Genomic DNA, 21,556 nt, shown 5'->3' with positions numbered 1-21,556 from the left:
AAATAACAATAAATAGTATTCATATAAATAATATATTCAATATTATTTAATATTCGATAATGAGCAATAATAGATATTCACCAGAGAAAAGTCATAGGTCTTTCAAAATGAACTGGTCATTGCTTTGTATTTTAGAAATTGAGTGAGCATTTTAGAAATTAAAAGATTTTAAAGACAAAGGCAAAAAAAGAAAAAAAGAAAAAAAAGAAAAGCGCACATGCAATTTAAACTAACGCATTAAAAAAATTGCCTATACTCTGTCTTTAATTGGAGGTAAAAAGAGTTTTGACAGTATCACATCTCCTGGATGAGCTAGATTTGGTGTATGCTTGGCACCACTTTACTTGTGTGGGTAAGGAGGCGACCACACGCCACATGACCGGAGAGCAGCAGCCAAGTCCTTCCCATACAGTAGGATACAATATGAGCCCACCTTTAGCTTTTCTGTTCCATAAATACACTACTTAAAGCGTAGTCACTTACAAGTGATACAAGCAAAAATGAAGTGGTGGAGTCATAGCAAATGCTGTATGGTACAGTCTGTACAAGACGTCTTTGTGACAATTTTTCGTAATTAGATTCTAGTAATGCCTTTTTAGTCCTGTACTGAGAACCAGTTAGTGAATATCTTTGTGTAAACTTCAATGTTGAGGCTTCCAATCTCCTCAATGTGCACAGCACAGTCCAGAAATGTCAAACTATTATCCTTTGTATCTTCCCTGGTGAAATTTATATTTCTATCCAATGAGTTGATGTGAGCAGTGAGGGTTTCTGCTTCTTGGGTTTTGATTATGACCCAGGTGTCATCTATGTGTCTGTACCGGTGACTAGCCTTATTTTGTACACGTACATTTTACTCAGCCAACTTGATAGTCAAGCTTGCTAGCCTTAGCCAATACCTTAGAACGACACTAAATATAAAACGAAAAAGGTAAATAATAAAAATAAAAGATAATATAATTCAGAACCCCTGAAACTAATCTTTTATATACAGTTTAATCTAAATTTAAACATCTAGGTGACCAGTCACGCCCATCTATACTCTTTTTAATACTGCAAGTTTAAGTTTAAACCATCGTGTTGAAGAGGCAGACAAAAAAATTACACCCCTAGTTACATCATATATATATATCGGTTCATCAGAGTGAAGTTAAAGGAAGGGAAGTAAACATAATAACAAGCACCTGAACTGGTTTTCCTGGATTATTTCCACATGTAACTCAATCAGCCCACAAACTTGCACCCACCCACACACACACACACGAAAACAGCCTTGCACACACAGACTGTTCTTCCCTGCCCTTTTACTCTTCTTCCGCTTTGGCTGATGTTGCTCTCTCACACACTCTCATAAACAAACACAAACATAAGCGTACAAAAGAGAGGTTTTTCCTCAAACTATGTACCCACTCACTCGCCCACGTGTGAGCTCTATGGTCTTCCCCCAAAGTGGAATACATCTGCATTATCACTTACATTACAAAAATATGCAAATAAGAACACAGTTCTCCTTACTGCAAATGAAACTTTTAAACAACGCCTTTCACTGTTTGTGCACTTCCTTGAAAACGTGAGCAAAATAAACATGGTGGGCCAACATGCTGCCATCCACCTACACACACATGGAGAACATCCAAAATGTTTTATGCTCACTTGAGAATTTGGCAGGAGCCACACATTTAAGTAAGTAACAGAATGACAAATCTAAGTACCATAAGAGTTCTGGAAGGGCCTGAGGATTAATAACTAAGACTAAGAACTAAGAGTTCTTTTTTGTTGAACTGTTGCAGTCAGACTTCACTTAACATACAATTTCTTCTTCTTTTGACTGACATCTTTAGGGACTGTCACAGTACATCATCTGCCTCTGTCTCTCTCTTTATTCTGTGTGAAATAAAGAATAATATGGGCTACTCTTGTTTATGTTTGTGCTTTTGCTGGTCATTTCCTTTTGCACCCCCCAAAAAAGAAAAAAAGAGAGTAAAACAACAGACTTCAGAAATTTTTTTTTTTAAATACCTGGAACAGAGTATTAGCTCTTTGGTTTTTGTTTTTTCTTTGCCTTTCTTCCTTGTCATAGTGAACTCTGTCACATTCGTTCCTGTTCAAGCCAACTTTTCATATAATTTTTTAGTTCCTAATCACCTAAATCTGGAGAAACACCATAAAGAAAAGTATAGCAACACAGATTCCAAGCTGTGTTTAAATTTTAACATCAACAGATTAATGCAGTCCTCTTATTTTATGCTGATTCATTGACATTGCATTGCCTTATAAAGGTCTTGTATCTAGTTAAATGCCAAATCAAATTAGGTGTGCAGACAACTTTTCCTGATTCTTGAAATAGCTTAAATTCCTTTTTCAATGTCATCTTTTTTATTTATTTATTCATTCATTCTAAATAAGAAGCAGAATCCACAACAGGCCCTCCATGGGTTTGTATCCAGGAGCCTCTTGCTACAAAACAACACTAGTAACTTCTCCTAAAGCCAATAATCTTGTAATAGATCATGTCAAATGTATAAGTGTATAACCATTTTTGTGAATTTCTGTGTCCTGTAAAACAAAACAAGCTTTAAGATGAGATGCTTACCTTCGAGGAGGATGCTGCTGTCGCTCCTTCCGCCTGCCTTCCCTCAAGTTGACAGGTTTTCCAGGTTCCCTTGGTGGCAGGGGTTTGACTGCTCCACCAGCTCCTGCACCTCCAGCATCTCGTGGATTGTTAGGAGGCTTTCCTCCATCTGGCAAGGGTTTGGATGGTCTGGACTGCAGTCCGGAAGGCATAGAAGGGCTGGAAGCTTTTTTCATGGGAGGCCTGTCCCTGCGAGGAGGGGGCATGGCATCCTGCTTCAGTGGTATGCTAGGGAAGGAAAAGGGATCTTATAGGTATACAGACAGTAATGGCAGGCGTGTGATAGTAGCTAGTAGTGGTGCAACGGATGAAAAATCTCACGGTTCGGATTGGATAACAGTTTTAAGTCACGGATCGGATCAATTTCGGATCAGCAAAAATGGAAAAAAAAAAAGACAAAAATTCGACTTGCCATTTACTTATTTAAGTATTTTTTGCCTATTAAAAAACATTCAACTGAAGACTCATTCCACGCACTTATATAAAAACAAATTAAGGTGCAATATGGACATTATGGACCATGCTGGGTAGCCTCTGCATCCTCTGCACACGGCCATAAAGTCTGTTCAGGGAGAGGTTGGTTGCTTCTCCCAAAGTCAAGAACCAGCAGACTTAAAAAGTCCTTTTTTACCACAGGCCATCAAACTGTTTAACTCCTCGCTGGATGGGAGAGGGAGGGGAAACGGGGACAAAGGAGGGGGGGAAAAGTAGCTGTAGTGCCTTTTCACTGTGCAATAGTTTTTGTTAATATCCAACGGTGTAATAGACTCACAATACTTGAAATGTGCCGTTCCCTTGTATTCTTATTCCTATTTATTGTATTTATCCCTTTTGTGTTCTCTGTATTTATATATGTGTATATGTGGTATATTTCTGCTCACATTCTGCAACTTCTGTCGGTGCTGTGCTACTGAAAACTGAATTTCCCGGAGGAAACCACCCGAGGGATAAATAAAGTTTCATCTAATCTAATGTAATCTATAGGGCAGTACAGGGCTTTGTATCTACCACTCCACTGTGATATAACGAGCGGTCACGGTCACGTGGCTTTCCATTGCCCTGGAGGTCCACCCATTTGTAGTTAGAGCAACAGAAGATGCCTGGGACAGTTCAGCCATAACTTTAAACTTCTACTGCTCATTCATGCTTGGAACGATCTTGTCACTGAAGTGGACGCGCAATGAGATATCATAGCGTGGCTCAAGCACGTTCATCACAGTTTAAACCCCTTGTTTTGCACAACAGAATACGACCTCCCGTCTGCAGCTAAACACCCCAATAGCTTTTGTAATAGCTTTAGCCCGGTTGGATTGGGCAGCAAAGGACTGCTTAAATGCCGCAGACTCCTGTACTCCGCTACTTGGACCGCTAGCGCTGACCATAACTACCGCTTGACAGACTGACAACACGCACCATACACATACTTTTTTTTTTCTTTTTCGAATCTTCGGATGACGTGTGTACCGAACCTTGGACTGGGATCGGTTCGGATTTCGGATCAGCCGTGATCCGTTGCACCACTAGTAGCTAGCATGCCACCATCCAATCCAATCAAATCCAACTTTCTGTATAAAGCACTTAGAGTTAAGTTGAGAACAGTAGATAAAATGAAACAAAAAAAAACCCCAAAAGAAAAATAAACTAAGAAAAACAACATCTCACAAGGTGTCAAAGGTCAGGGTGAAGAGATGGGTTTTCAGAAGTGATTTTAAAAACAGGCAGAGAAGAGGCCTGTATAGAGGCAGTTTGGGAACTGCTACAGCAAAAGCAGAGTCTCTGAGTTTACGCTCAGTCCTGGGTACATTCAGGAACAGTTAATCAGGTAACCTGAGAGAGCGCGTGGGTGTGTAAGTCAGTAGCAGCTCAGAGAGATAAGATGGGGCTAGGCCATGGAGGGCTTTAAAATGAATCCTAAAAGGAATGGGCAGCCAGTGAAGTGAAGCTAAAATAGGGGAAATGTGCTCAGACTTTAAAGTGCCAGTTAAAAGACGAGCTGCAGCATTTTGCACCCTCCGTAGATGAGTAATGGATGAAGCACTGACCCCTATATAAAGTCTGTTACAGTAATCCAGCCGAGTGGTAACAAAGTTGTGAATAACTGTCTCAAAGTGCTGCCGTGAAAGATTTGGCTTTATTTTAGCCAACTGCCTGAGCTGAAAGACGCACGATTTTATGACTGCCTTAATCTCACTGTTAAGCTTAAGTTCAGAGTTCACTTTGACCCCGAGCTTTGTGACAGTTGGCTCATTATACTGGGCCAAGGAATCTAAAGACACATTGGAGGTCTCAGTGGGGATACCAAAAAGCATAATCTTAGTGTTTTTGTCATTGAATTTTAAAGTTACAAGACACCCAAGCTTTAATGTCATCAAGACACTGAAGAATTCTGTATAGAATGTGTGCCTTTTTTCTTTACATAGATCTGACAGTCATCAGCATAAAAGTGAAAAGCAATGCTGTATTTGCTCAGTATAAAACCAAGACGGAGCACATACAAAGAAAAGAGGAGGGGGCCTAGAACTGAGCCCTGTGGGTCACCACAGAAGAGAGAAGCAGAGGAGGACACATGGTTACAGAGATTGACACAAAAAGTCTGCTCCAACAGTAGGACCTGAACCACTCCAGTGCTGTGCCTCTAATGCCCACTGCATTGCACAGCATAGGAATGCAACCTTGCAGCTGCCGATCAACAAGAAGCCCTTCAAGTGCAAACCTCCGCCAAAGCAGCTCACTCTCTGCTCAGGATTTACATTGAAACTTTTAAATTTTTTAATATTTACCCTTTGGCTACAACAGGCTGAAGGTCTGCTTTGTTCTTAGCGTTCCTCAGTGCTGCTGGACTTGGTGAGGGAGATGTGGAGAAAGACTGAGACCTATAAATTAGATCAGATCAGATCACTCAAATGCACAAAACAATGTGATTCATAGTCAGTTGCTTGTTTTCAATTGTAGAAATTCTCGAGTGGCTTGACATATCTTAGCAGAATGTGTCAAAAAATGGTGTTGGAGAGCAGAAACACATTAAAAACACAAACACACTATAAGATTTATGTACCTAGAGTGGCTGCCGCTGAAGGAGCTGCGTTGGGACGAGTGGCTGGAGTAGGAGCTGAATGAGGAGGAACGGCTGCGGGAACGGGACGATCCGGAGCCTGTGTATGATGAAGAGCGGGACGAGGACCTGAAACGCACATGGAATAAACCCAATTAAAATTCTGAGTGGGCTACTGAAGAATTATCAAGCAATTCCTTTCTACCTTCTACACTAAAACAAAAAGTAACCAGAACAGGACGAAGGTTGTTTTTGGCTCTCAGTGCACTCCATTTGTGTAACTTCCCCCCTGACGGTACTGAGGAGTGAAAGTATGAGATGCAAATGACCATTCCTGCAGTTAATGGGTCGCTTCTCTGCAGCTGTGACCTCCCTGACATCTCAGTCGTGGGGCTCTCCGGCCTTGGAGGAGCCCGACAACTCTCGCTGCAGGGGTACCTCTCGGGGCAGTATCATCCAGGGTGACACTGACCACAGATGCATCCCTGTCAGGTTGGGGTGCAACTATGATGGGCAGAGCAGTGAATGGCGTTTGGTCACAGAGACTGGCTCTGAATCACATAAATGTGCTGGAGCTCCGCGTGGTGCTCCTAGCCTTACGGCATTTTCTGCCATATCTCAGGGGACGACATGTTTTTGTGAAAACAGACAACTCCACTGTAGTTGCTTATATCAACCGCCAGGGCGGTACCTGTTCCCGGCAGCTACACAGGTTAGCCAGGGAAATAATTGTGTGGAGCAGCACACGGCTCCTTTCCCTTCGAGCAACTCACGTGTCAGGAATTCTGAACGGGGAGGCGGACCGCCTTTCCAGAGGGAATCCACTGTTCGGAGAATGGAAGCTTCACCCACAGGTGGTGGAGCAGATTTGGCAGAGATACGGCCGGACTGCCGTAGATCTCTTCGCCTCACAAGAAAACACTCAGTGCCCTCTGTTTTTCTTGCTGTCAGACGTAGATGCGCCACTGGGCATGGATGCACTGGCCCATCCATGGCCAAACACACTGCTGTATGCTTCTCCTCCCTTCAGCCTGATCTTCCCAACACTGATCAGAGTGAGTGATCAGGGGCTGTCACTGATTTTAATAGCTCCACGGTGGCCATTCAAACAGGTGCATGGGGAGATATACGATCCCCATCCAGACCAGGAGGCTCTCTGGGCCTGGCCTGTGAAAGGTGGAATTTGAAGGCAGCAGGCATGCCTCCGAAGGTTATTGAAACCATTCCGAATGCCAGAGCCTCCTCCACTCGTTCCATTTAAAACAGTAAATGGCGGGTTTTTGAAGAGTGGTGCCATGAAAAGCAGATAATCCCTTTCCAGCGTTCAGTGGTGGAGCTGTTGTGTTTTCTTCAGGACTTGCTGGACAAAAGGAGAGCTTTTTCTACCATAAAGGTCTATTTGGCAGCTATTTCAGCCTGCCACGTGGGGTTTGGTGATAAACCTGCTGGGCAGCACCCCTTGTATGTCGCTTCATGAGGGAGGCACGTCAAACGCTCCAAGTCACTAGACCACTGGTCCCTTTATGGGATCTGTCAGTCGTTTTAGATGCCCTCTTCCACCACCCCTTTGAGCCTATCGGGGCAGTGGGGTTGAAGTTTCTCTCTCTTAAAACCACTCTGCTGTTGGCTGTAACCACAGCCAAGCGAGTTAGTGAATTAAAGGCTCTGTCTATTCACCCCTCTTGTCTACAGCTGACCCCGTGACTCACTAAAGCGTGTCTAAGGCCTAACCCAGCCTTTGTCCCTAAGGTGTTGGAAACTGGATAACACCTTTCATTATTAGGCTCCATGTTAAGCCTAATATGGAGAAATCCCTACCTTGAGGAGTTGGACACAGAGATTGAAGAGCCTGATGGTCGATGACGCCGGCGGCCCCGTGGGGGTGAGCCCGGTGCCGGACGTCTCCTGGGGGATTTGGACCGTCGCCATGGGTCCTTCCACTCATCTGGTCGTCTCATGATTGGAACAACCTCCTTCTTTGATGGGGGCTCAATCGGCCTGCTGACAAAATTGAAAAGTTGAAATCCAATTGAATCTTTTATATATATATACCTTATATAACTATAATCTTAATGAAAAAGAAAAGTTTTAAGCCAAATCTTGCAAGTAGGGACTGTGTCTGTCTCCCAAATCCAAAATGAAGGTCGTTCTACAGAAGAGCTGCCCTGAAAGCTAAGGGCTCTGCCTTAGGAACTACAAGTAAGCCTGCAGTCTGACAGTGAAGTGCTCTGGTTGGGGTGAGGTATTTAAAATAAGATGCGGCCTGATTATTCAAAACCTTGTATGTGAGGAGAAGAATTTTAAAAAGATTCTGGAATTAACAGAAAACCAACAAATAAAAGCAAGTATGCGAGAAATAGGATCTCTCTTTCTAGTCCCTGCAGCATTTTGGATCAACTAAAGGCTTTCAAAGAGCCGAAAATTAATAAATTACAATAGTTGAGCATGGAAGTAATACATGCATGAAGGCATTCAGGGGGGGTCACGTGACCAAGACAACAGCTTAATGGAGAAGCTCTGGGAACCATGGTCTACATTTTTAAAAACAACCCTTGCAAACTGTCAATCTCTCTGTATAAGGACACAGTATGTCAAAAACCTACAGCAGCTAGGCGTCCCACAAAGGGAAATGCCAGTGTTCAAAACAGGTTCTGTGTTCAGTGTGTGTGAGTGCTTGAATGTATAATGTATGTGTAAATTTGTGGTTTTTGTTTGTTTTGTTGGGGGGTTTTTTGTGCACAATCTAAAAGACACCAGGATAATATAATAACAACATATGGCGAGGACCAAACAGGAAAGTTTCATTGTTAATATAATGAGCTGGAATGTCAGCGCAAAGAGAAAACTAAATGAAACAAGTATTCAATAGAATACAAGACTTTAAATCTAAGATGATCTTAAATGCGATAAATGCATCTGACCACATCAGACATAAAATTGCTGACTAAATGTTTATTTCACATTTGTTTTAACAGTTAGGCTAGAGGGGTTGCCATCCCTATACACTAGTCAATGCATTTCAAACTCCGCATGGGAGTTACATTGTCATTCAAGTTAATATTCTCTCACAAAAATAAATTATATGTCTGTCTGTGTGTAGCCCCATTGATGACAACCCGTTTTTTTGAGAGAATATTTTTAACTGTCTGCTTTAGAAGGAATCTACACTGTAGGAAGGGACTTTAACTTTACTCAGTAATGGACAGATCCACCCAGACTGACAAAACATACAAAAAGAAAGAAAGAAAGTGCCATTCATGCACTATTTTTTTAAAAATATCCAAAGAGTTACAATCCCAAGTCAAAAAATGCTTCTATATTAGATGTAGTATTGTGATTAGTGATCATGCTGCAATCTCTATGCAAGTTCAATGAGATGGAGACTGCAAACAATTTTGTTAACGGATCAAATTTTTGGTGAATTTGTAGAAAGATGCATAGACAAATACTATGAAAGAAATGAATCTGAAAACAAAGCAAGTATTATGTGGAAGGCTTTTAAAGCCCAATCTTATCCTTAGTCAGCTGTCAATGTTGCCCACTCTGGTTCCTGGAAGACAATAAACATTGGTTGCTGTTTCTTTCTATCTACTTTATTATTTTTTGAGAGAAACCATTCATAAAAGCCAGACTAAACAAATCCTTTTTTCGCTTCTTATCTGCTAACCTGTTGTGCATCAGACATGTAATAATGGCTGAATAAAGCGTAAAATATACCCTGTTACTGTTTTGACAAGTCATTAATGTGACCTGCACATTATTGTGTGTATGCTGTATTTATTCAAAGCATGAGATGTAGAGGTTTAATCTAAACGTTCCAATTAGTAGGGAACATGCTCTAACTCCTGAGTCACAGCTCTTATGAAAACATTTAGTCAAGAAATTGATATGGACATGAGAATTATATTAGGAATTAAAAAGCTAATAATTATAAAAAAAATAGTGAAAAGAATAACATGTCATAATTTCAATATTTATCATCTCCCAATATGTTCTCGTTAAAACGCACATTTGTGTTTTTGTTTAGCTTATCTGTGTACGCAATTTAGTTAAAAAGTGTATACATAACGTCTTATTTTATAGTGTAACCTTCATGTGTTTTATCTAAAGCACACTCTGTGGATTTACATGCTAATTATATTGACAGGATTCTTTCACTGTCTTTTTAAAGATTCACTAGCTTAGCTTGTAGCCAACTCGCAAGCAGCATGGCCTCTTCACCTGTCCTTGCTGCACTTCCCTGCTCAGTGTGCCAAATATCCTGAGCAGCCAGAAAAACTGGAGAGCTGGGTGACGGTAGGGATGAAGTACTGTCCTAAACAGAAGCCTACAGTACACCACCAACCTCTTCATGTGTCTGAGGTAAATTGAAAACAGCTGGCTAAGGGGCAAATGTAAAATCTGTAAAATTATAATTCACATTGACAATAATGACACCCGGTAATTTGAATCGGACACCAAAATTGATATTGAATGGCTGAGTAACTATGTCAGTTAAAGTCTAACGAGCTTGGAAAGAAAAAGCGTCTGGACGTCTGTTTCTTGAAGACGCCTCACCTCTCATCCAAGAAGCTTCTTCAGTTCTAAGAGCAACTGGTGGAGAGTCCCAGATTTTTAAGCCCTATTGAGAGTGTCCTGGACCCCCTATTGATCCTCTGCCTAATTCCACGAGCCAAGGTGCGAAAACGGATGCCTTGATGATGACATTTTATTACAGCAATTCGAGGATGCTGAAGGTATTACAGGTACTGCACTGCTGTGGTTTGTATCATATCTATCTAATAGACTCCAATGGGTTCAGGTATAAGGAGAGTCCTCTTCACAAACTAAGGTTAATTATTGAGTTCCACAGGGTTCTGTGGTAGGAACAATTCTATTTACATTATACATGCTTCCCATAAGCCCCTTTTCGGTTTTCCCTGATGATGATGAAAAAGAAACATTTTGATCCAACACCTTCAAGGCCCTTTGGACCTCCATGTCATCCAGAGAAGAAAAGCTGAAGGGTTAAACCGCAGATTCAGTTTAAATGGCTGCAGAGAGAGCATGCTGCTCATTAAGCGTTATAAATCTAAAAGAAAAATTCAAATAGATACCCTGAAGAAAGAAAATGTTCATTACAGCAGTTAATACAGCTAACATTAAAATGTTCGTGGCAGTTTAACATTTCGATAACTGTTCAATACTGACATGTGAAGTTATTTCAGTGGAAGCACAAAGACACCGCAGATGATACTTATTTGCAACAGTATCAGTAGCTAGTCAAGTTAATTTTTAATATCAATTAGTGTCTGAGAATTTAGTTTTTCACAGCCCTAGTTTAGCAAAGAGTTATCTGTTTCACATTCACTTTTTAATTATCATTTTAAATTGTTTTACTCTGACTTTGAAATATTTATTATTACCAGATTTATTAACTGATTTGTTGACTAAGCATTGGGAATGATAACTGGTACACTTAGACTTACTGCAACTTAAATTTATTAACTAATTTTTTTCTTCTCTTCAGTTTTACTACTGTAATTTGAATACTGTGATAAAGCAACAGTTAGGATATGAGCATGCTTTCCTACATTAGTCACTGAGGTCATAAAACAAGCTCTGCTAGAGTGAGATAAAAAGCTGCTAAATGCGTTCAGACATTCAGGTGCAATGAGCTAACTTCCTCCTCATAAATGACTGAAAGAAAGTGGAAAAATGTCAATGGTACATCATAAAGTATTTTTAAAAATGTACAAAAGGTCACGCTTGATGAATGACGGATGAACAATGTCCTAGAATAACAATTTTGTCCTTGTATTTTTAGAACTAGTACTTAATACCTAAGAACATTGTCAAAGCTGATTGATTAAGTTGAAAGAGCAGAACTAAAAATCAAAATCGGCTTATTAACAGCAAAGAGCACAACTCAAAATCATTTCTCAAAACAGACCTGGGAATTTTTTCCCTTCTTTAGATTAAAATGGGTATGATGCAAACAACACTTCAATCATCACTCGATGGAGCTCAAAAATTTCTCCATTATGACATAAAGATGATCATTTTTCCACCAAACAAAACAGAGGAACCCACTGTTTTCACACAACAATATTGATGTATGATATTAGTATTTATTATTCCCTAGCTTACATATCCCTATTTCCCACATTGTTTTGGACAAAGGTATTAAAAAGGTAAAATGACTAACTGTTATCGTTTGTGTAGCCCATTTTACTATTATGTCAGAATCAGAAAAATATTTGCCAATAAACCAAACTTTGTATCAAATGAAAATTTTTACTCTAAAAAATTTATATCAATCCATAAGTAAATAAGTCAAGTATCAACTGTCAAAATATGTCATTTAATTTTGTTTTATATTATGTGTCTCTTAAATAGAGTTAAACACCTCTAATATATTTATATTTACATATATAAGTTTTCATGCGTCGATAAAAAAGATCTTCCATGATGACATCCCTTGACTAGCACAAGACAGCTACAATATTTAAATACATAAGGGATTTTCCCTATGTTAGTTTAGTTTTGTTTAAACACTGCGAAGGTTCCAGTGATCTTCTTCAAGTGTGTATCATGTAAATATTTGTTGGAGGAAATGAATACTAGTGGATATTCCCACTAAAGGGGAAACAGTATGCTGGCATATAGAACTCCTTAAAAATGCTCACAGGAAGCCTTTTGTGATTTATTGTTATACTATATGTGTACCCTGCAAACAGTTTGAAGCAGTTACCTAAAATTACATTGGATAAAAATAAAAAAATAATGACTGCAGGTTCTTTGCACTTGCAAGTAAACAAAAGGTACACATCGCCTAGGGAACGAGAAATTCCACTGTGATGTGATGCAAGAGCAATGAAGTCATGTTACGAGATTACAACTCACAAATCTAAAAATAGAACTACAACAAAACACAAGTTATTTTTATCTCAAAATTCTTATTGACTTAATGTTTCCCGTGAGAAAGGATCGAAAAAAGGAAGTTGGGCAATTAAAGCCAGGAAGCCCATGGTGTACACCAAAGGTTATGGGATATTTCCAGAACTTTATAAGTGTAATTAATCAGATCTAAAAAGTCTTCTGGAAAGCACAAGCCAGATTAGATTTCCATTTTCATTAATTAATTTGATTCTACGTCTATTTACTTACACATTACTTATTGCTTATTACTACTCCCAAATTTCCGCTTGTGGGACAATTAAAGGATTATTCTAATTACTTGTACATCTGTGATCTTTTTAAATTTGTACTTGTAATTTGTACTACTCTTTTGTAATTTTCATGTTTGCATGTTAAAAAGGCAGAAGGCAATAATCTCACTGAAAGTCATGGCATTAAGAATGGGAGTTGTAGAACACGTTTTTGTCTATTGTTTTTACAAGAATGGTTTGCCTTTATCTGGTTTATCCAGATGAGTAACCTCAGACTTAAGAATCAAGATGGTTAACAAAAAGAGAAGGCAACTAGACATGCCTTTTTATTAAAACAGTTGCTGTTACAGAATAGATAGTACAAATATGCTTGGCAAAAGAGCTAAAAGGCTAGTTCTGTGGTTTTATTTATGGTATGGTTTGTCTGTTAGCTTATTATTAACTGTCCTTATATGCGAGGAATAGTTTTGCGTTAAATCTATGGTCTGGCAACCCTAAGTTGAATTAGTGAAGGAGATACAAGAAAAGAAAGAAGGAAATAAAAGTCCCATGATTTACTCGTTTTCTCAACCATGATAAAGTGAAAGCAGCTCTTTGAACACGATGTTGTTGAGATTCCAGGACACAGAAAGGTCATCATTATTGCTTTTGAGGCTGATGAGGAGACTTCCATAATTTCAAAACTAGAGACTATGAGTGGGGAAAAACAACACACACACACACACACACACACAATATATTTATTTACATTAAATTTTAAAACTAAGAAACCTTAAATATTAAAACTAAATAGTAATTTCATAATAACAAAGTAGTCTTTGTAACTTTTCTTCCTTCTGTCACCTCTGCCTTAGCTGATGTAACAAAAACAAACAAACAAATAAAACAAAAACAAAACAAAAAAACCCAAGATGAACTGGGAGTTGCTAGTAAAAATATTAATACAATAATTTTCCATTGGTAACATCTCTCCACTGTGACTTACAAATAAAAATAATCTTACCAATCATTCTTTAATGAGTCATTACGATGATCATTGTGAGGAGTCCCCTTACTAAATGTTTTGGATGTTTTAATGTGCTGTGTGCACATTGTTGATATTATTACATTGTCATGTTTACTTTAACAACGCACAACATTGTATACTTTTAGACAATCTTTCCAGGGAAACACCAACAGTGCTACGAAATCATGTACTCATTAAAAGTGTCCCAAATGAGGAGCAGAAAAGAAAAAAAAAGACAACATAAACTACTACTACTACTACTAATAATAACATTGGGATTAGAGCAGGGCGATATGGCCAAAAATATTTATCACGATATATATTTGAAAATTTGCGATAACGATATAACTGACGATATAATTGATGCGAGACAAATTACAACTCCACAACATTACTAGCGCAAAAAGACAACCTTCCATTTACTTTATAAAAATGTAACAGTGCAAATGCAAATTCCTTGCTGAAAGTTTAACCAAAAGGCATTTCCAGTAGAAATGGGCTAACATATCCTGAGCATAACCATGTATAATATCCACTGAAGTTAAAAAGAGGTGCTTTGCAACATTAAACTGCAGTGTTCAGTACGTATTTTTCGGACCATAAGGTGCACGGGGTTATAACGCACATTAAGCGAAACAAAGCAGTCAGATAAATCAAACTTTATTAAACTCATTCTTGCTTCCTCCACTTCTGTACCATTGATTCATTAATGTTGAATTCTCTGGCAGCTGCTCTATTCCCATGTTGTTGCAGTATATTAATGACTAACCTTGTATTGTGGATGGATTATCTCAGTTGTTCTCCTGACTGAAGTTTGGTCCGTTTACAGCATCCTGCCATGCAATTGCATTTGTCTCTAACCATCAGGAACCTTCACGTTAACTTTTATAAGTGGAAAAGTGTTAGTGTTCGTCCTCCAGCTTCACTGTTTATGTTATGCTAACATAGCTGTGTCGATAGCGATCACGTAGCACATCATTTTATACCAGCTAGCCCAACTTCAGTAACCCTACAAACGTCACTGCTGTTTAGTTTTCTGTCTTCATTTATGTTGGAAGTGATAGCAGAGCTGTACGTTTGAATTTTTTTTAGAAATCTCTCAGTCAGAACATGCAATATCATGCTTAGGTAACTAGCGAAACTAGCGAGCTAACTTCCGCTAGCTTCCTGCTAACTTCTAACTCCGTTAAATGTAATACATTTTGTTTTCATGGATGCCTGGAAGTTAAACTTCATAGTTACACCTGGTAAAGCAGCAATGCTGATCGTTTTATTAAAGATGAAAGAATTTAGACAGTTTTTAACTCTCAGTGATGCTGCAATGTTGTTTGACCTGAAGCATACAGAGTTTAGGACCCAGATTACTCCCAGATTTAAGAGCATCTTAGTCCGACAAATACGACAATAACAACGGCCGCTTGCATGTTCTGCAAAAAAATGTGCTTTGTTGTGTATCTGACGGACAAACACCAAACCAGTTCCACATCACTGAAGTTGCACCATTTTTACAAACCAATTCTGGTTCATCTGTTTCACTCAACAATCGGCCATGTGCGTATGAAAACAAAGGCACTGTGCATGCGCGTTTTACTCCCATTCTATCGCGATATTTCATTTTCCTATCGTTGCCTAACATTATACCGGTATTACCGTGAACGGTATAATATGGCCCAGCCCTAATTGGGATATTAAAGAGATGTAGAAAAAAGATCAAGTTGCAGTTGAAATATATGAATTAATTATTAAAATAAACTTTCTATGGAACATTATTTTTTGTATTATTGTACATTTCAATTTCAATGTGCCACGCAGGGTTTGACTGACAGATGATTTTCTGGGGAACTTAATGGTCATAGTAATCGCTAACACAATGCTTACTAAATATATTAGTATAACTATCATCTAATACAAGGTTTATGGCACAGCTGCACTAAATTAACAGTATTAACAATTCCCCAAATAATTCTTTATGTTTCTGTAATGGTCAATTCACCAGTATGTGCAAGCCCTTTAATCAAAATTTTTATTTTAATGCTAAAATAAAGTAAATTTTAATTGAAACATTTAACAAATTAAAAATATATAAATAAACAAAATAGTCAAGCACATTGTAATGTTATGCTGTAATAATGAAATTATTGTATTTTGATTTAAGATTGCAAATGACGCACACACACACTGACACACTCACTCACCCTACTCCCACCTCTGTGTAACTATGTTGGTCCACAATCATTTTCACATTGCTAAACAAGAGAACAAATATAAGGTTTCGCTGTGACCATGACCAAACACTCCAGTTTAAATGTGGGGGACAGAGCCTTGTCACATGTGAGAAGTTTGGTCCAAGTTGGACAATGTACATGTGAATAGGAGCAATATAAAATTTCATGGTGAATAATTGAAGTTCGCCATGGCGTTACATGCACTTAAAAGTTCTGCAATTTAATATGACCTAGGTCATAACTTTAGACTGACCAAATGTAAAGTTGATGAAATAAAATCCCTAAGAAAAGTTCACAAAGGTGTAACGAAATTGCCAAAATGGCACAGTAATTTTAAAATGGCCCACTTCCTGTTGGGGTTGGGTCACAGGTCCCATGGGCTTTTTTCTGCATTGTGGGATGTTACATTTGTGTACCAAATTTCAATCATGTAGCTCAATCTATGTGCTGGCAATACTTTCATAGGTGGCGCCATAGAGCCATTTTGCAACACCCATGCCGGAAAACAATAAAATACATACATTTCAACTAGTTTGCCTGAAATATGTTACTCACTTCGGAGGAAGGCTGATTGGAGAGCGTGGTTTCAGTTTCTCCTCATCTTTCTTCTCCCTGGTGTCTCGAGGAGGACGCATCCTTGGCCTTTCCTTCTCATCTCGCTTCATCCGGTCCCGCTCCCATTCTTCTTTCCGCCGCATCCTCTCCTTCTCGCGCTCCCTTTCTCTCTCCCGCTCCCTTTCTCGCTGGCGCCTCTCCCTCTCGCGATGGTCTCGTTCCCTCTCTCGATCACGGTTCCGCTCCCGAGGGTCGCGATCGCGTTCACGCTCCTGCTGAGATGGGAGTTTTAAAAAACGAAAAGTGGTCCTTAACAATGCATATGTTCTGATAGAACACACACACACACATTCAAATATAATTATTCTACATTATTTTTGTTGTACTTCATCTTTCTTATCGTGTCTCTGAAGAATATACAATTAATGTTTTACAGTAATTGCATACCATTTCCAATTATAGTGTAAAGTAACAGTATGATAACAGATCACACTTGACAGTATGAATGATTCCTTTTTACTATAGGGAGGCTACTGACCTCACTGTGGCCCTTCAAACAAAAAAAGTTTGAGATTACTTTAGTCGCAGCGAAGCTGTGACCAAAGAGACGTTTGCATGATCCGATACAAAATTCAGGCCATTGCCAATGGTAACATTTTGCGCAGCCCTCCATGGAAAGAAATGTCTAATAAGGCAGCAAAAAACAAAACGGTCTATGAAAGAGATATACTTTGACACACTCTTAGCTGGCCTCATAGGCCACATAACAAACTAGGAAGGACCACCAATGGCACAGCAGCCACACCTGAGGTAAACTGTTATGTTACAGTGCTCCAGAAGACCAAACTACAAGTGTCTGGCTCTGCTTGTATCGTGGGGTGGATACTCACACTGTAGTGATAAGGAAGAGGAGCTTCAGTGTACTGCACTCTAAAATTTTCATATTGACCACCTCGCCACAGGGCTTCCATTTCATAGTCATAGTATGGGTCAGCATATGGATCTCTGCAGGAGGAAGAAAGAAAGTTAAAAAACTTTACAGAATATGCCAAACTTTTATGAATGATTTTGCTTCCATGAGCAATAATTTCATCTGCTACTACTTCTTTCCACTGGTCCCTTTTGGGGGTAGCAGATCAGCTACGTTGAGCTCACCCTATCCTAATTCAATTCAATTTTAATAACATAGCACCAAGAGGATGCTATACATTTTGGTCTATACATTGATTCCATGATTTCTTTTTTAACTCCAATTGCTTATTTGTACTATGCTTTCATTTCAGACTGAAATCAAACATCAAACTGCATAATTTTCAATAAAAAACACACTGGAAAAAATTGGGGTGTCCTAAAACTTTTGACCGATAGTTCACTTTCAGACTGGTGACTTGTAGTTCCTATTTTTTTTTTTTAAACTGGAATGGGAGGCAGAGCCTTCAGCTTTCAGGGCCCCTGTTCTGTGAAACTAGGTCCCATTTGGGTTAAAGACACCCTCCCTACTGTCAAGAACTTCCTTATGTATAAAGCTTATAGTTGGGGCTGAATCAGGTGACCCTGAATCCTCTTTTAGTAATGCTGCAATAGTCTTAGGCTGCTGGGGGATTCCCATGATACACTAAGTATTCCTCCTTCATTCACCCTTTTACTCACATTGTATTTCATCATCATCATCACCTTTATTTATAAAGCACTTTAAAACAACCACAGCTAATACAAAGTGCTGTACATTGGAACTATATAATAAAATTACATAAGATATAAATAAAAGCCAAATAAAGGAAAAAGTAAAATAATTAATTAAATAACTATTTAATTATAAGAGGAACTCAGTCTCACTGAGGTTAAAAGCCAAAGAATAAAAGTGGGTTTTAAGACGTGATTTAAAAGTGGACAGTGAAGGGCCCTCTCTAACGTGCAAGGGCAAACTATTCCATTTAGGACCCACGATAGGAAAGCCTCTGTCCCCTTTGAGCTTGAGCTGGTCAGCTGACCTGAGAGACCGACAGGGTGTGTGGGGATGAAGAAGCTCAGACAGGTTAGGTGGGGCAAGATTGTGAACAAACATAAGAATTTTAAAATGAACTCTAAAAGACACAGGCAGCCAGTGCAGAGAGGGGTTATATGCTCTCTTTTACGAGTTCCTGTTAGGAGTAATGCAGCAGCATTTTGAACCAGCTGCAGACGTGAGAGCAACGACTGATCGATCCCCACATAAAGTGAGTTACAGTAGTCCAGATGGGAAGAAATAAAAGCATGGATCACTGTTTCAATGTGCTGCCTAGAAAGAAAAGATTTCACTCTTGCCAGTTGCCTTAAATGATAAAAACTGGACTTTTTATACACAACCCTGCATTTAATGAACAGCCCTGGAACTTTCTTCCTGCTAAAAGTGAGTTTTTCCTTCTCACTGTCACCAAAGGCTTGCCCAAAAGGATTTTGTTTGATTGTTTTGGTTTTCTCTACTATTGTAGGGCCTTTACATTGCAAAATAAAGCGCACTAAGGTGACTGTTGTTGTGATTTGACGCTATTGACGTGAATACTGTTTCTACCCAAGTATTCAAAGAAGGCATGACCTACTGTGACAAATTCATTAAAACCATTACAAATCTGCTCAGTTGACTAGTGATAATATAGATTCTGAAACATATTCAAACTGAAACTGGTTTGAAAGCTCTGTGTTATGAGTTTTATTAAACTTACCCATATATGGGATCTCTGAAGTCCATTTCACTAAAAAGGAGAAGCAGATCAGCATCAACAGAAAATATTATGATGTGTGTACTAGGAAATAATGGTGTTTATAGTTAACGGTAAACTGGTACGAGTTTTGCTGTCTTGACAGCTACACTATATTACCAAAAGTGTTCCCTCGTCTGTCTTCAGACATATGAACTTGAGCAGCATCCCATTCCTAATTCACAGGGTTTAATATCATGTAGCCCCTCCTTTTGCATCTACAACAGCTTCAGCTCTTCTGGGAAGGCTTTCACAAGGTTCAGGAGTGTGTTTATTCTTCCAGAAGTGAATTTGTGAGGTCAGAGACTGATGGTGGATGAGAAGGTCTGGCTCACAGTAGGGGTGGGTTTTTATAATCGATTTATCGATTAAAATCGATTCTGGCTTGGATAACGTAAAATCGATTCATTAAAATCCTGAATCGATTTTTTAATATAAATTTATTTTGCCCAAAATGCCAGAATCTCAGGTGACATCTCACAAAATTTCAAGAACCACCAAACAGTTAAGACCGTAAATGAGAGCAGGAACACGGATTCTGCACACAGACTTAAACACACAGCGCGACCCGCGGATCAGAATCAGTTAGATGTCGCCTTTCTCACAGTCGGGGCTGAAAGCCGACAGCTCGCTGATTCTGATCTGTCGGCGGGTCCGCGCTTTGTGTTCACGCCCTTTATGAGCCGATTCTAAAGCTGTTAGTTTGATGTCTCTCCAAACAATATTGACCGAACCAGCAGCAAAAGAAGATCCAAACGCTTCACATAAACATCGTCATGAATTCACTCTGACTTTTACTGTTTTGCTTCCACCGCAATGCACAGCTCTCTCTCTCTCTCTCTCCCTCTCTCTCTCTGTACTTCAAGAACAGTTTTCCTTTCTTCATTATTCGCTTGCTTGTTACGCACAATTCTACCGTTGTTTACAGCGCTGTCGGCCGCTGTTTTTTTCCCTTTTACATTCTTCCGAAAAGTAAACCTAATTTCTGCCGTTCAATACTGAACAAATTTAAACTTTTTAAAATTATGCAAAATGCAAAACGCTTAACCGTGTCTCTAATAAAACCGCTGTAACGTCAGAGGTGATGTTCATATGTTGATTAATGGTTTTCTTTCGTTTTTGATGTACTGCAGAATATTTTTATAAAATCCCAGGCCAGGAAAACCACCTTCATGTTTTTCTGTGTTTTATCTTCAGCTACTTTGACACAAAGGCATCTGCTGTGACGCTCACACCTTTGATAAAGTCTTGCGTGTGTCAGCTTCCTTTTTATTGATACAAAAATATGTAAATGTACTGATCTGAATTATAATATTTCTGACTGTCAAAATTTCCCAGATTTAAATCGAATCGAATTAAATCGAATCATGGATCGAATCGATTCGGGACCTTGTGAATCGGAATTGAATCGATTCTAGAAATCAGTAACGATACCCAGCCCTAGCTCACAGTATCTGCTCCAATTCATTCCAATAGGTTGAATTAGAGCAGATAGGTTCAAGTCAGGACTCTGTGCAGGACAGTCAATTTCTTCCATGCCAAACTCACCTATCTAGGTCTTTATGGACCTTGCTTTGTGCACTAGTGTGCAGTCATGTTGGAACAGGATGGGACCTTCCCTTTGGGAGCATGAATTTATTAAATTGACTACCACTTCTTAGCTGACTTGCTTTTGTTTCCAATCACCTCCACTTTGTTATCATACCACTTGTAGTTCACTGTGGAATATTCAGTAGCAATGAAATTTCACAATTGGACTTGTTGCACAAGTAGCATCCTATTACGGTACCATGTGTGAATTCACTGAGTTAAGATGAACCATTGTTTCACAAATGTTTGTAGAAGCAGCCTGCATGACTGGGTGCTTGTTTTTATACATCTCTGGCCATGAAATTGATTGGAACACCTGAATTCAACAATTTGGATGGTTGAATAAATACCTTTGGCAATATAGAGTATATTATGAGCACAAGATAAGAAAAAACAGACAGTAGTCAGGGTTTCAGGATAACTTTAGGAACTTTCTGAAAAAAAAATGAGTATAATCAAATACACCAATATCTAAAATCCCTGTTGGGATGGGACTTGTGGCCTATGGAGGTGGGCTCAGGTGTAATCAGAGCAACACTTGACTTTCTGTTTATCATCTGTTTTTCTATCGACATCAACAAGCCTAACATTCCAGCTAAACTCCAGG

General features: G+C 39.1%; 1 protein-coding gene and 1 long non-coding RNA gene across 2 annotated transcripts in view; one reads left to right on the top strand and one right to left on the bottom strand.

Annotated features, from left to right (window-relative positions):
- zc3h18 (zinc finger CCCH-type containing 18) overlaps positions 1 to 21,556 on the bottom strand; it is a 53,076-nt gene that overhangs the window by 12,078 nt on the left and 19,442 nt on the right. The window contains 7 exon segments of the mRNA XM_040026694.1: positions 2,594 to 2,860; positions 5,413 to 5,505; positions 5,688 to 5,813; positions 7,503 to 7,682; positions 16,622 to 16,896; positions 17,512 to 17,626; positions 19,324 to 19,353. Of these exon segments, the coding sequence (XP_039882628.1) occupies positions 2,594 to 2,860; positions 5,413 to 5,505; positions 5,688 to 5,813; positions 7,503 to 7,682; positions 16,622 to 16,896; positions 17,512 to 17,626; positions 19,324 to 19,353 (1,086 nt within the window).
- Positions 2,844 to 6,839, top strand: LOC120730348. Its single transcript, XR_005695089.1, has 3 exons — positions 2,844 to 3,192; positions 6,204 to 6,205; positions 6,828 to 6,839. It is a non-coding gene; the product is annotated as an uncharacterized LOC120730348 (long non-coding RNA).

Source organism: Simochromis diagramma, unplaced genomic scaffold (assembly GCF_900408965.1).
Source record: "Simochromis diagramma unplaced genomic scaffold, fSimDia1.1 OVJJ01000293.1, whole genome shotgun sequence".
Lineage (NCBI taxonomy): Eukaryota > Metazoa > Chordata > Actinopteri > Cichliformes > Cichlidae > Simochromis > Simochromis diagramma.
Note: the sequence above shows the minus strand (reverse complement) of the source record. Positions and strands in the feature narration are given on the sequence as shown.